This window comes from Carcharhinus amblyrhynchos, chromosome 7 (assembly GCF_965287045.1).
Source record: "Carcharhinus amblyrhynchos chromosome 7, sCarAmb.v2.hapA, whole genome shotgun sequence".
NCBI classification, from domain to species: Eukaryota; Metazoa; Chordata; class Chondrichthyes; order Carcharhiniformes; family Carcharhinidae; genus Carcharhinus; species Carcharhinus amblyrhynchos.
This window is the reverse complement of record NC_137330.1, coordinates 100,860,910-100,877,252: the sequence shown is the minus strand read 5'-3', so window position 1 is coordinate 100,877,252 and position 16,343 is coordinate 100,860,910. Positions and strand designations below refer to the sequence as shown.

The 16,343-nt window shown below is 45.0% G+C and overlaps 1 protein-coding gene across 2 annotated transcripts in view; it reads right to left on the bottom strand.

Annotated features, from left to right (window-relative positions):
* The window catches only part of prdm1a (PR domain containing 1a, with ZNF domain), a 34,058-nt gene extending 31,126 nt beyond the window's left edge, over nucleotides 1–2,932 (bottom strand). The window contains exons 1-2 of one of the 2 annotated variants that reach the window (XM_080192826.1): nucleotides 2,322–2,932; nucleotides 538–814 (exon numbers count right to left, since the gene is read on the bottom strand). In XM_080192826.1, the coding sequence (XP_080048952.1) occupies nucleotides 538–717 (180 nt within the window). In that variant the 5' untranslated portion in view covers nucleotides 718–814; nucleotides 2,322–2,932. The remainder of the gene's footprint in view (nucleotides 1–537; nucleotides 815–2,321) is intronic. The other variant, XM_080192825.1, reaches the window with a different exon arrangement.
* Between the last annotated feature and the right edge of the window lie 13,411 nt (nucleotides 2,933–16,343).

The window sequence follows — 16,343 nt, the reverse complement described above, 5'->3', positions numbered from 1 at the left end:
TTCTAACAATTATATACGTATTATATAGAACATATATACATATATAAAATACATTAGCTGCCTGTCATAGATTAATGAGACAAAGCACTTACTGACCACCCACATACTACTAGAGTGCACAGTTTCAAAAATGCATTGTGTTAACATATCAATGAATTAACACGGTGACACTTTAAATTGATGAGATATTCTTGCAGAAGGGAGCTGGTACCTTTTCAAAATAATTTGGAAAGCTCTCAAGTGCACTTTGGTTCCCTCAGCTTACAGTGAAATACAAACATTGCCATTTTGCTGGATATACCCATGAATATACATGAATTTCTACAATTTCTGACAGCGCTTTCCACATGAACACTTAAAAGACTGTATCTTCATGTTTGATTCGGGACGAATAACTTTAGAGTCCGAGGGTTAACGAGGCAATCGAATATGAAAATACACCAGAGCAGGGACTGGAAGCACGGCAGCTTTCAACACTCACCAGCAACTGCTGTTAACACATGGTTTGAAGCGTGTGAAGAAGAAAAGATTGCTTACCTCGTTCGAGTCACGTGCATACTTGAACTTCAAGTTTCGGGGCAGTGATGCTTGAGCGTGCGTTGTGTCACGGTCTGTGGTGGCTTCCCAGGCCTGATCATTCACAATGTACGTACAGTTCTCTTCAAACTCAGCCTCTGTCCACTGGGTCATGTCCACATCCTCCATGTCCATTTTCATCCTGCCCACACACTCACGGTCTTGCAGGTACTCTCCCGCTTCTCTTCCTTTCTTAGGCTTCAGGGAGGCGACAATCTGAACTACTTTCTACGGAAGCCTAGATTGCCGGGGGGGGAGGGGGGGGGGGGAACGTGGATGGGTGGGGGTGGAGAAGAGAAAAAAAAACTTTTTTAAATTGCGATTGTCCACATTCTGTGGTTTCCTCAGAGACAGTGTATGACTAATAGAGCAGACTGGGGCACTTTTGCCATAGGTCTGGCTGTTGAAAGTACTTGAGTAATCATCAAAGCAGTCTGTAACTAACATGTTTGGTCGTCTGACATACTGTAATCTAGTCTGGAACAAAGCCACTGAAGGAATATTGATGGTAAAGTTGAGAGGGTGGGAAAACTTCAAATGTGAAATGAGTACATGCGTATCTCTCCCTGTACAACACAACCCCCCTCCCTGCCCTCTCCACCCTCGTCACATGCACTTTGGAAAACAAATTTACAGCCTGCATCACAGGAAGCCTTTCTTCGTAATTCCAAGTGGACTTTAGGTCATGGCCAAGCACCTGGGGATGTGGGGAGTGAGAGGGGAGGTGGGGGTGGGGGGGGGGGAGGTGGTTGGGTAGGTGGTTGGGGGGTTGCGGGGGAGGGTTGCTGGGATGGTGGTGGCCATGCTGGGGTGCTGTGGAAAGGCTGCTTCGGAAAGTGTCACAAACAAGCAGAGGAAGAGGAAGGAGCTGTTGTCTGCGCCGGAGAGTTAAATATGGAACAGTGTGAGGCAGGAGCGGAACCTGCTGCTCTTTCCAAATGGGGAAGTTCAAACTTTCCCAGCACAATCCAGAGGAGCAAACAACATCCCCAAAAACAACCGACCGTGACGTCTCCTCATCCTCTTAGTAGACAGCAGTGAAGGGTCTTGGCAGCATCAGCACAGCAGCCAAATATGTTCCAACAACCTCAACAATCCAACATTGGACATCACCAAGGCCCCAGGTTTTCAACCAAAATGTACAATAACTAACAAAAGCAATGACTTCTTTAAAAAAGCACCAACAACACAATGTTTTTTTTTAAACAGGGACTAATAAAAATAATTACTTTTTAAAAAAGGGTCTAATAAAAGCAGTGACTTTTTTTTAAAAAGGGGGTGTCTAATGTTTCAAAATGTCAAAGAACAAATAATGTACTCAAATGATGAGATTTTTTAAAAAATAGCCTTTGCATTTCCTAAGCTAAATTCAAGATATCTTAATGAGCATTTACTACAATATCCTGGGGCAAAATTCCACAATGTTATTGATGAGCCACAGAGGAGGGAAATCAAACGAGGAAAAGAGCAAAAATAGATAGTTCAAATAAATAAGGAAGGGGCAGAGGTGAAAATGAAGCACAGATATAGATACATGCGTAACCCACAGAGGGGCAGACTGACTGAGGAAAGGGTACAGAATGAGATACATATAATAGAAATAAAGAGTTTATTAGTGACACAAGTATGCTTACATTAACACTGCAATGAAATTACTGTGAAAATCCCCAAAGGAAGGGAAAAAAAAGAGAAGGAAGATAAAGAACGGTTAAATACACAGCCCAATGTTGTCAGCAATTCTTTACCATTCGTACTCACTGGCACTGTCAGCTTTTTATTGGAAGACCAACACACTTGCAGATATCCGACTGCACTTCTCCTGTAACAGGTGCTGGGCTCATGCCTCTTGCGAATACTGAAGGGTTGATTGTTGCAGCGAAACTTTCAGTAAGTGCAAACCAAAGAGACTCTTCCTTTCTCCTCCCTCTTTCAAGTTTCCTATTAATAACTTAATTTGATGATTCACTCGCCCAGAGCCTGCTGTCGAGACCTGCTGGCTGTGGGGCGGGATCTGTACCTGGGCACACATCAGCAGCACGGCAGCCAATAGCAAGTTCACCAGGCAAGGCAACGCTTGAGGTGTGTTTGGGAAAGACAACTTGAGCGGGCGGATTTTCCAAAGCGCAGTGCCCCTTTCACACAATATACATCGGCATGCCGAGCAACCAGGTACGTGAGCAGCCAGCTCCTTCAGTTGGACTATTTCTTTCCCGGCTGACAAAACGCAACAAAACCAGCCCCTGCAAACTCCCACTCTTTTTCCCACTAATCCGTTTCCTGCTCTTAACTCTGACAGTGCCAGCGCATACTGAATAGATGCGTCTTGCAACAATTACCAGGAATTTGTTAGAAATACGAAGAAAGCTGCGCGCTCTTGAAATCGGTCCTCACACGTATAAATTAGCCCTGTAAACAGTCACTTCTACATTGAGCGCACACGCACATTACCCCGGCTAAGGCTGGCCTCCTGACTAAAACGGGTTAACTGTGAAACTACAAGAAGCTATTACAACACAAGAAACAGAATGCACACTATTTAAAGAACTGTAATTATAAAGTACTCATTCCCGGGAGGAGTGGGGGGGAGGGCGGCTGGGCTGATGGGCAGAGGAGAAGTAATGCTAACCTGATCAGATAAAACGGCTGAGTGCAGAGATGCCCCTCTGGGACTTGGGGAGTTGGAAGTGCTTTTCACTCACTGGTGGCCGGAGTCCCATGTCTAGTCTCTTCCTCCTATCTGCCTCAGTCATTGCGTTGTAGGAAGGACATCCTGTGATGAAGGGACACAATGCCCCATTTGTTTACTATTGGGAACGTGGACCTGCATTCCTGCCTCCACTTACAAAACAAACCAGACACTTCACTTCCTTCGCCGTTCCTGTGCTCCCAGCAGCAGCACTGATAACACACTCCCATATGTGGCCATAAAGATCCCGTCTGTCAGCCGGTGTTAAAACACACTCTCTCCCCCTTTATCTCTCTCTTTCTCTGTTAGCCCCCCACTTCCACCATACCCCCCGCCCCCACCAACCAACCGCCCCCCCCCCCAGCTCTAGCTCCAGCACCTCCCCCCTCCCCCATTCACAAGACATTATTATTATTTTGAATTATATACCAAGTCTGCAGTGCTTTCTGAATCGCTGCATGGTCACAGTTATCTGGAGAGATGCCCTCCCCCCATGGGTCCTTTGATGGCTATCAGTGTCGTTCACCAACTGACAAGATGTCACACAACCTTCAGCTGCCACACTTGGCTATCTCTTAAGAGAGATCATCTGTGTGCGTGGAAGGAGTATTTAAAAACGGTGCTGGTGGGACGGGGGGGTTGGTGGTGAGTGTGTGTGTGTGTGTGTGTGTGTATGTGTGGAGTGGGGTGGGGTGGAGAGCAGGGACTCCCTTTCTCTGACTGCATTTCTCAAACATCTACACATAACACACACACAAGAGCTCCGAGACATCATTCACAACATCTCCGCTAGTCACTTCCTGGAAATCGGGCTGGGTTCTACAGTAAATGATGACTTAACATTGCCAACTTTTTTGCTGGTATGTTCTTTTCTGTTGTTGCTGGCAGCCCGACTTTTCATCGAGCAAGCTTCTGCTTAAAAACCACACGCGGTTTCAACACGATTTAGATATGTTCTTTTTCTGAACCCATCAAATACTGAAAGAAGTTCTCTCGCAAATATTGTCCCTTAGGGGGTTTAAGGAGAGAGAAAAAAACTTTTTTTTATAAAAAAAATAAAAAGCACAAAACACGCACAAACTGTGACCACAATAGGTTTGAGTATTTTTTGTTGTTGTTACAGAGATGTAACAGAGAAAGGTAAATGTCAGTCTTTCCTGAAGCCTCGATTCTGCAAAAGCCACCTTTTTTAAACAAGACTTGGGGGAGAGATTAACACTTGTGATGAAATTTCTTTAGAAATCTGGTACATGCGTCAAGGACTGTGAAGTTTCAGTTTTTAGAACGACAGAAAGTAGCTCGGCGGCACTGATCTTAATATTAAAACATTTATTTTGTTCCCTCAGACCTAGGGAACTTCCAAAAGGCTTATCCTTTGGATTCCATGATGACTTAAAAACTGGTGTCTCAAACTGAGGTTCAGGTGCCTCCTTCCCCCAACTCTCCATTTTTTAGAGAAGGGGCAATGTGCTTGTCCACTGGGGGCTAGACCAGGATGGATGGGGAATGGTCTACCAGCCCAACTCAGTGGTCCTCAACGAATCACTGCATCTCAAGTCCTTGAAGTCAGGCATAGCAACCAGAGAGGGTTGGGTGGAGGGGGGGGGATTTTGGGCGAGGTTGATTTTTAATCTGATCTTTATATCTGAGTCCAAAAAAAATACTCTGCAAAGAGTGGGGTAATCAAACGTGAGGAGCATCCTGCCCTGACTGTGCATTTCCCCCCTGAGCCACAGGGGGAGCTGGAGAGTCACATTTCTGGAAATCAAATGTGATGGGGGAGCAAATGGAGGTGGGTGAGGAAGAGATTAAACAAAAAGTTTCAAAAGACAGAAGAATGGTTTAAAGGTTTCATTTACTTGCCAATAAAAAAAGTTACAGAAATTTTGGCCTTCGATCTACCATACAGTATAGAAGAGGCCGTTTGGCCCATTGGCAAATCTACACAAATCCCACTTTTCAGCACTTGGGCCCATATCCTTCAATATATGACATTTCAAGCAGCCATCCACATACCTTTTAAAGGTTGTGAGGTTTCCTGCCTCTACTACCCTCCCTGGCAGTGCATTCCCGACTCACTGGTCTGTAATTCCCTGGTTTATCTCTGCCACCCTTCTTGAATTTGGAACCACATTAGCAGTTCTCCAGTCCTCTGGCACCTCCCCTGTGGCCAGAGAGGAATTAAAAATTTGGGTCAACGCCTCTGTAATTTCCTCCCTTGCATTCCATAGCAGCCTGGGATACAACTCATCCGGGCCTGGGGATTTGTCCACTATCAGTCTGCCAAAACCTCCTCACTTCCTATGTCAAACTGCTGAAGAACCTCACTATCCCTCTTGCCAAATTCTGTACCTACATCTTCCTTCTCCCGAGTGAAGACGGATGTGAGATACACCCGGATCCGATGTCATCCGGATCCACAGACAGATTGTCCCCTTTGTGAGTCTAGTCAGCAATAGCTGGAAGCTATGAAGGTTACCAGCTGAATCAGCTGTGTATTAATGACCTGACATACACATGCACTAAACATTCTCTGACCTCTTCCATGACTGGTATTATTCATTCCCACTGCTGTGAATGGAGATTTGGTTGAGTGCCAATTTTTTCAACCTTCCTGGCAGTAAATGGCATTGGAGAATTCTGGCCATTATGTTGAGTGCATCTCACTGAATGGCTCAGCAGGGTCAAAATACGGCCGGCTGTTCAGCAAGGCCCATACAGACCAGTTTGAACAGCTGCAATTACTTTATTTCCCTGATTTATCATCCCCTCACCACGGTGGAACAAGCGTTGCAAAAGTCACGGATCTTCTTCAAAATGCTCAAGTGAATTTTGCCTGTATCGTGCTCCAGTGCCAGCCAGCATCTTCTGAGGATGTGTTGCCATGCAGGGTATATTCAAACATTGCAATCCATCATGCAAACCAGCCTCCCATCCATTGACTCTGTCTACACTTCCCGCTGCCTCGGAAAAGCAGCCAGCATAATTAAGCACCCCATGCACCCCAGACATTCTTTCTTTCACCTTCTTCCATTGGGAAAAAGATACAAAAGTCTGAGGTCACGTATCAACCGACTCAAGAATAGTTTCTTTCCTGCTGCCATCAGACTTTTGAATGGACCGACCTCACACTAAGTTGATCTTTCTCTACATCCTAGCTATGCCTGTAACACTATATTCTGCCCCCGCTCCTTTTCTTATCTATGAAACGTTATGTTTTGCATAGTGCATAAGAAACAATACTTTTAACTGTACTCTGATACATGTGACAATAATAAATCAAATCAAATCAAAATTTGAACAAGTGCTTCTGTTTTTGTTTCCCAGTGACTGTACACCTAATATATACTCCTTGAAAGCATCACTGCTGTGGAACAGGGATGAGTTCTGCCACTAACCTCCCCACTACTTGTTATCCATTTCCTATCAAATCTTTGGAGGAGTTTAAATGCCATCTGTACAATTGCAAGAGACAGGATATGACTCAGAGCAGTATAGTGTGCAGACTGGGTTCTAATCTGCAGTGAAAACTAATAGTTTAAGATATTGGTGATCAAGTTTTACTTGTCACTAAACAGCAAGTATAACAGGCCTGGGCCACTAAATCAATGCCCTATGAATAACAGCTTCCAGTGTGGAAGTAGGGGTACTGGCAAATGTGAATTGTGTTATAAAAGAGAGGTAACAAGTTGTCATCTACTTGAATGGTGAAGTAGGTATGAGGGGCTGAATGGTGTAATTCTATATTCTTAACAACTCTGCCCCTCCACCAGGAGAGCAGACATCATTTCAAAGTGAGGTGCAATATAGTTAGCCTATCAAAGCACTGTACAAGATTGACAATGGTCACACTTCAACCATAGAGTAAATTTGTTCAGGAATTTTGAAAACATCTTCACACAATCCGTTACTTTATAGAGATGGAATTTAAATTTATTTTTGTACATCACTTCACTGACTTGTTTCCTGGTTTTGACTCACCCTTACATTTTCTCCCCTGCATATTTCAAGACCGAACACAAGGCTTAAGGCTGAGTTTGCAAGTTCCAGAGCATCATCCAATCGCAGTGTGTACGGGAGATTAGAATATGCCTTAAATTGTCCTTAGTCAGACAGTCGAGTGCAGATTGGAATCTTTATTTGTGAATGGATCCATGATGCAAGCTCCTAACTCCATTCCCAAAAATCTTCATTTGGCAAGCCTTTGGCATTGTAAGTGGGTCAGTGATGGTATCATTTCTTGTTAATCAATGCAGCTAAATTTCACCATTCCTTTTCTGTTAAATTATCCACAGCCTTTGTATAAGGGATTGGAAGTGAATTGTTCAAAATGAACAATGCTACTGTGCAGAGGGACCTGGGGGTCCTTGTGCATGAATCACAAAAACCCAGTCTGCAGGTGCAGCAGGTGATCAAGAAGGCGAATGGAATGCTGGCCTTTATAGCGAGGGGGATAGAATATAAAAGCAGGGAGGTCTTGCTGCAACTGTACAAGGCACTGGTGAGGTTGCAACTGGAGTACTGTGTGCAGTTTTGGTCCCCTTACTTGCAAAAGGATATATTGGCCTTGGAGGGAGTACAGAGAAGGTTCACCAGGCTAATACCAGACATGAGGGGGTTGGCTTATGAGAAGAGATTAATTAGACTGGGCCTGTACTCGCTGGAGTTTAGAAGGCTGAGAGGGGATCTTATAGAGACTCACAAGATAATGAAGAGGCCAGATAGGGTAGGGGTAGAGAGATTCTTTCCGCTTAGAAAGGAAACCAGAATTAGAGGGCACAGCCTCAAAGTAAGGGTGGGGGGTCAGTTTAGAACGGAGTTGAGGAGGAACTTCTTCACTCAGAGGGTGGTCAATCTCTGGAATTCTCTGCCCATTGAAGTGGTGGAGGCTACCTCGTTGAATATGTTTCAGTCACGGGTAGATAAATTTCTGATGGACAGGGGAATTAAGGGTTATGGGGAGTGGAATTGATCCACTTCAGATCAGCCATGATCTTATTGAATGGCGGGGCAGGCTCAAAGGGCTAGATGGCCTACTGCTGCTCCTATTTTTTATTTTCTTATCAAATCCAAAGAGTATCATTGCGTGGTCATTTGTTCTAGCCCACAACCCAAACAGAAGGATATCTACACAATCTATCCTAATTATTGATTATTTCTCCCATATTTTACATGTCCATTTGTCTGATGGTTCTTAATGTATTATTGTTGGGGTAAGCTAGACTGTAAAGATATTAAACCCACTGACACAATCTTTCCGCTTCCTGTCTCCATTTGGTGTTTCTAATGTGTCAGTGCAGACTCGATGGGCCGAAGGACCTCTTCTGTGCTGTACTGTTCTATGATCAGTGCCTAATTCCTTGTAACTTGACAAATGGTCGAAGTGCAGCTAGAGGAGGCATTTTTCCTCGTGGGAGTTGCAATCACTGCATAAAATGTAAGATCACAGGCCCACTGCTGGCTCGGTCTGCAAATTAACTCTACAGTGGCCACAGTAGGTGGCACGGTGGCACAGTGGTTAACACTGCTGTTTCACAGTGCTGGGGATCCAGGTTCGATTCCTGGCTTTGGCCATGGTCTGTGTGGAGTCTGCAGGTTCTCCCCATGTCTGCATGGGTTTCCTCCAGGTGCTCTGATTTCCTCCCACAGTTCGAAAGACGTGCTGGTTAGGTGCATTGACCATGCTAAATTCTCCCTCAATGTACCCAAACCGACACCGGAGTGTAGAAACTAGGGGATTTTCACAGTAACTTCATTGCAGTGTTAATGTAAGCTTACTTGTGACGCTAATAAATCAACTTTAAACCTTTAATAGGCCCGAATGTTCTGAGGTTGGCGAGTGAGGACAAAACAAAACTCAAGCAGCTTGATTGTTAACAAGTGAATATTGTGTGTGGATAGGTGTTAGGCAGAGTGCAGTTTTATATGTGCACTTATAATGTACAGCAAGTACAGTACTGTAATACCTCGGCTAAATAAGCTACCAACACTCAATGTCATTGAGTTCTTAAAATGAATGTCCATGTGATTGATATACTTGGCCTCTGTGAAACTGTCCTCCAGTATGAGACAGTGAATTCAGGATGCAAAATATAAAATTTATGTGGAACTGTGTATCCTTAGAACAAGTAGCAATTCAAACCTCATGGTTAATGCTTCCCTCTGCCATCCCACTCCACCCTCTCAGTCCAAATTGGACTAACTCAATAGACAAGATCTCCACTGGTCAAAAGATGAGTTTGAGTTTCAACAAACAAAATGCAACCAGTTGTCCTCTCTGACAGTTACAGTCATTAAGTCACAGAGGTTTACAGCACAGAAACAGATCCTTCAGCTGAACTTGTCCATGTCGCCTTTTGCTTAACCCCTAAGCTAATCCTATTGCCCACATTTGGCCCATATTCCTCTATATCCATCTTACCCACGTAACCATCTAAATACTTTTTAAAGTATCCGCCTCTACTACTACCTCTGGTAGCTTGTTCCAGACACTCACCACCCTCTGTGTGAAAAAATTGTCCTCTGGACACTTTTGTATCTTTCCCCTTTCACCTTAAACCTATGCCCTGTAGTTTTAGACTCCTCTACCTTTGGGAAAAGATATTGACTATCTACCTTGCCTATGCCCCTCATTATTTTATAGACCTCTGTAAAGTTGCCTTCCAAGCTCCAGAGAAAAATGTCCCAGTCTATCCAGCCTCTCGTTATAACTCAAACCATCCGAGTAAATCTTTTCTGCATTCTTTCTAGTTTAATAATATCCTTTCTACAATAGGGTGACCAGAACTGTACACAGTATTCCAAGTATGGCCTTGTACAACTTCAAAAAGACATCGCAACTTGGGGGAAGAAGGGATCAGTAACTCTGATGTTGAAAGTTATAAATCCATTTCTCTCCCTTGTTTTCAACCTGGAGGATTAGAATGTGTTCCTTCATGTGACCTGATTCAGGATTCAGGGAATGATGGCCCAGGGAGAATTGTTATAATTACCCCCAAACTCAAACCACATACCATCGAGTTTTCCATAGACCAGTGAAGTTTAATTAACTAGGTTCTGCTCCAGTAGATTGAGGGAGGAGGAAAGTCATCAGGACAGGAACTCTGCAGCCTGAGCGATGAGACGGCTCTGTGAAGCTACACATGATGAGACATCTTTATCTCACTTCCCCCCATTCCCTCTCCATTCTCCATTCTGGGGGCAGCACGGTGGCACTGTGGTCAGCATTGCTACCTCATAGCGCCAGGGACCCGGTTCAATTCCGGCCTTGGGTGATTGTCTGTGTGGAGTTTGCACGTTCTCCCCATGTCTGTGTGGGTTTCCGCCGGGTGCTCCAGTTTCCTCAAACAGTCCAAAGATATGCGGGTAAGGTGGATCAGGGATAGGGATGTTTTGCTGCAATTGTATAGGGTGTTGGCGAGGCCACAACTGGATATTGTGTGCAGTTTTGGTGTCCTTAGCTGAGGGAGAACGTCCTTGCTATCAAGGGAGTACAGCAAAGGTTTACCAGGCTGAATCCTGAGATGGCAGGTCTGTCATATGAGGACAGACTAAGTCGGTTAGGATTATATTCACTGGAGTTTAGAGGAGTGAGAGGAGACCTCATAGAAACTTATAACATTCTAACAGGGTTAGACAGGTTAGATTCAGAAAGTATGTTCCCAATGGTGGGGGAGTCCAGATCTAAAGTTCATGGTTTGAGGATAAGGAGTAAACATTTTATATCTGAGGTGAGGGGAAATTTCTTCACCCAGGGTGGTGAATGTGTGGAATTCACTACTTATAGGATGTAGTTGAGGCCAAAATGTCTGATTTCAAGGAGATTAGATTACAAGCTCTTGGGGCTAAAGGGATCAAGGGAGGAAAGGGTGATCAGGCTATTGAATTTGATGATCAGCCATGGTCAAAATGAATGGTAGAGCAGGCTTGAAGGACCGAATGGCCTTTTCCGGCTTCTAGTTTCTATGTTTCTATTGTCTCACTGTACACTAATACATGTGACAATAATATATCAAATCAAGATCTTTCACGATAAGCAAACACACACCACATAAACCTACCCCTACACACAAACACCACAAAACCCCTCCTCACTGAAACACACCACACATACTACCCTCCACACACACATACGTGGCCATCCGGCTCATCAATCGGCACCGATTCTCCAACAGAGCATCCTACCCAGGTACACCCCCATAATCCCCTGCATTTACCCCACTAATTCCCTTAACCTACAAATCTTGGGACACAAAGGGGCAACTTAGCATGGCCAATCCATCTAACCAGCACATTTTTGGACTATGGGAGAAAACCAGAGGAAACTGACGCAGGCACAGGGAGAAACTCCACACAAACAGTCAGCTAAGGCTGGAATTGAACCTAGGTCCCTGGTATTGTGAGACAGCAGTGCTAACCACTGTGCCACCGTGCCACACAAGTCTCATTGCGTTAATCAATGGGATGGATAGGAAGAAAGCCACATGGGTTTGATCTGTGATTGGTTCTGAGTTTGTTGTTCAAAACTCAGGAAGAGAATCAGCCTTGACTGTATCCCAGGAAAATCAGCAAGGGTTCCTGATCCAGGTTGACACTTCTATTGGGAAGAACTGTATGCGAGACTAGGATGTCACTCTATGGAGTTACCTTCAGCTGTCTTGAAGTTCCTATATAAAGAAGGCCACTTACCCAAGCATCTGTGCAACAATATCACATGAGAGATGAGGAGGAAATTGAGGGGAGTAAAATAATTTTATATTTGTAATTTGTGACTCATAAGGTACAGTGAGTTTATAGCAGCATTCTGCTGTGTTAAGCTCCTCCTGCTGGTTGCATTCACAACACAAGGTCATCGCAGGCTGTCAGCCGCACACCTCCAATGCTTACTCGGTCAAAACTCTAGTGAAACCACCGACATTCCCTGGAGCCAGCACTATCGTAGATCCGAGAAGTTCCCTGCCTTCCATTTCAGAGGCACTCAAATGTAGAACTCGAGGTCAGTGGAAGTTTTGCGTCCTTTTCTTTGAAAAAGGCATCCCTACATTTCTCAGCAACGAGAAGGAAAGGTGGAAAGGGGGAAGGCCGGAGGAGGGCGGCTCTCAGTGAGTCGCTCTCACTCGCCAAACTTGCTATCTTTGCGCGACAGTGTAAAATGGCCAATAGCAGCCTGAGGTTGGTGGTAGTAAAAGTCAGGAGAGGTTTGAAAGGGATGGCAGGTCTGCTACTGCCCGTTGCACCATGGCGTACAATTCACGCTGCGCTCCCCAACAATGAAGCATAGTGACCGTCCACTAGGTGGTGCAAGTGAGTGGCCCACATCAAATGAGCCATCTTCCATTTAGATCTCAACACAATGGCATGATGGGGCACAAACTCTCTTTCTGTTAGCTGCAGCCATCAGGCAGACTCTTCTCATTTTGTGGCACACTACACTCCAATCCCATACTTCAAATGTTACCTTCTTCATTAAACAGCCTATTTTTGTTTTGAGCGCTGCTGCCCTTGGGCGCAAGCCGATGGTGTCAGTAAAAATTATTTGCCCCTGATTTCACCTAGAGTTATAGTAAGGATGTTATAGTAGACCTCAGTCTAAAGACAGGCAGGAACTATATCAATGACCAAGACATTAGTTTTTGGCTGCTTTCCAAAAACCCTTGCCAAATGTGCACAGAATAAAATCACAGGATGGAATTCTCCCACCCAGCCGGCCGCTGGAATTTTATTGGGTTGCGGGCAATGTGAAACCCCATTGGCAGTTGGGCAGGAAATTTGGCGCAGCCAGAGAATTCCTCCTATAGAATTCCGACAGCACCGAAGGGGGCCATTCGGCCCATCAAGTCTATACTGACCATAATCACACCCAAACTCTATTCCCGTGATCCCGCACATTTCCCCTGCTCATCCACCTGACACTAAGGGGCAATTTATCATGGCCAAACAACATAACCCACACATCTTTGGACTATGGAAGGAAACCAGAGCACCCAGACGTGTGCACACAAAGACACAAGGAGAAAGTGCAAACTCCACGCACACAGTGACCCGAGGCCAGAATTGAACCTGGGTCCCTGGCGCTGTGAGGCAGCAGTGCTAACCACTGTGCTACCGTGCTGCCCAACTGTACAAGGAAGTGTGCAGAATAACACACAATGTAGAAGGAGGCAGTGTGTGTATTGACATTGAGTGACAGAAAGATCAAGCCTAACAGCTGAATAACTTTGCCAATACTCAGTATCTAGGCTCCAGTGTGAAGTATGGTTACTCTGTGAGGCACTGAAGGGCACCTGGACAAATGATATAAAACTGGAGTTCATCAGAACATCAACGCTTTCTTGATACTGAGGAGATTAAATTGGAACATGGGCAATTTTTACAAAGCAAAACATTTTTGGACCTACTGTCAGCTTTGGGCATTCCCAGATCAAGTATGGTGTAGGCCAGATGCAAAATCTTCTGCTGTCTGGGGAATGTACCTTACACCCCCTCAGCCTCAGTCAAGCACCCACTGGAGATCTTAAATTTCAAACCGATCAGTCATTCTTGAGACTGTTGCGGAGGAAAGCTTGACAACTTGTTGAAAATTGGTACTAAGCTTGGGGCTTTCCAGCACTCCTCTTAACTAGAAACTGGTTGGATACAGCCTTAAAGTGATCTCACGTAGATCCCATCCAAGCTGACAGAGCAGCGGTGTTCCAGTCAGCCTGAGCTCGAGCTAAAACCATGTTCCAGAAGTGAAAGGAGACAGGATGAATTCACCACGTAGAGGAAGAACTGCAAATGCCTCTCGGCCTAATACCCAGTCGCCAAACCTGCATCCCCACTTCACCTTCATTCACCCCCGGAGTGGTGGCCACTGGAAAGTATTTGGACATTTTCGTTCTACAGAGGTTTATTTTGGATGATTAGAATCAGATCTGTATAATAAAGGTGAAGACCACTACATTACAGTCGAGATTTGTTTTGGGTCCAAATCACAGGATTCTTATGGCAGGTGGGTAGGCCATTCAGCCCATCATGCTTGTGCCAATTCTAACTTCCCAGCCAAGAAGGTAAATCTGCCAACATCTCACCATGACGGCTGTGGTGCCTTAGTCTACATAAGGGACTTTGTTCTGTTGTGCTTGCCAAAGGATTGACCCATGAATGAAGCTTCAAAAGGCTTACTGAAAATCAGTGAGAGGAACCCCGAGCTTTTTATCATGTTAAAGGTTAACTGTGAGAAGCCGGTGCAGAGATATGCAGCGGAAAGAAATAGACTTGACGAGGAAGTTCCCGTCTATCACTGATTCAGTCATGAGATGAATATTTCAATATTGCAAATCCACTGGTTAGGTGCACTGTCCAAGCTAAATTCTCCCTCTGTGTACCCCAATGGGCGCCAGAGTGTGATGACTGGGGGATTTTCACAGTAACTTCATTGCGGTGTTAATGTAAGTCTACTTGTGACTAATAAATAAGCTTTGAACGTAAACTTTATATTCTGCCTATTTCAAAGGCAATTCTGTGTGAATCGTTGGGTAGCAGGAGAACGGAAAGTGGGGGAAGCGGTGCATGAGGTGGAGTGGGAGCATTGCAAGTGCAGAGAACAAGCAGTGCATCTGCTTTTTAAAGCTTATTTATTAGTGTCACAAATAGGCTTACATTAACGCTGTAATGAAGTCACTGTGAAAATCCCCTAGTCGCCACACTCCAGTGTCCGTTCGGGTACACTGAGGGAGAACTTAGCATGGCCAATGCACCTAACCAGCATGCCTTTCAGACTGTGGGAGGAAACCGGAGCGCCCGGAAGAAACCCACACACACATGGGGAGAACGTGCACACTCTGCACAGGTCTGTGTGAGAGAGAAACAGCAAAAGAAGATAAGTATGTGGCAACGCATTGACACATGCTCCCAGTATTTCAGATCCATTATTATTTTAACAGGGAAATGAAGTCAACACACTCAGGCATATCAGTGTATGGATGTTGATGGCCCTGCTGTAGACATTACGTCAATGTGAAGAGAGATTTTATTCCTGGAGATCCAGTAGCTTCTGAACATTAACATCCACAAAGATTTGATCTGGACATGATTGTTCTGACAAGCTCCAAATGGGTCTGTGCTTGGTCTGCCCAAGTTTATCTAATTGGTTTTTCCAAGAGCAGCTGGCAGACAGAATCTGGCAAGCAGCCAAGAATTCCGAGCGAGGGATGTCCAAAAGCAACATGAGCAGTTCCCCCCGACAAGGTTCACTGAAGTGTTGGAATTATGACAGAATCTAACTTTGAGAGAGTGTTGTTGCTGCTGCCGGGGTCACATGGACAGTTTCGACAGCCTGCGGGGGGCAGGCCTCCAGGCAGCCAACAGGTGGAGCAGGCTTGAAGCACATGTCAGCTTCACCCAGTAGAAATATTTAGCTTGGCCGTTGGCCAGGGAATGCTGGAAGAACAGACAGGATTAGGGGATTTACCTGTACACATACTTGGCAATGCTTTATTGGCAACTCCTGAGGAGTCAGGCCCAGGTAGAAGAAGCACAGACAGCAAGAGACCCACCATTAAACTACTGCACCCCCATGACCTCCCCACCTGTCCCCCCCCCCGCAACTCCCAGCTATGTCTTAGCACATGTTAAACAGGATAGTCCCGTCTCTGTTTCCAATTTGCGTATTGTGTCAATGCAACATAATCAATGGATTTCCTATTTGAATACAAAGAAAGTATGAAGTTTCATTTCAAAATGCAACAAGCCGCAGAACTAAAAACACTGAAACAATATAAACACGTATGAATCAGCTGTGCTTAGGTGCGATGGCAATTATTTGGATATGAGAAGCTTGCCACCTATGTACCAGGCTATGTGTGAATTCCTCCATTCATACACTGTGTATGTCTGTATTTCTGTGTGTATGTGCGTGCGTGTGTGGGCATGTGTGTGTCCCTTTTTATGTCTGTGCCTGTGGTGTGTGTGCATGTCAGTGTGCACGTGTCTGTGTGTATGTTTGTGTGTTTGCATCTGTGTGCATGTCTGTGTGTATGTTTGTGTGCATGTATCTGTGTGTGTGAGTGTGTTTGTGTTTGTGTGTCTGTGTGTGTGAGTG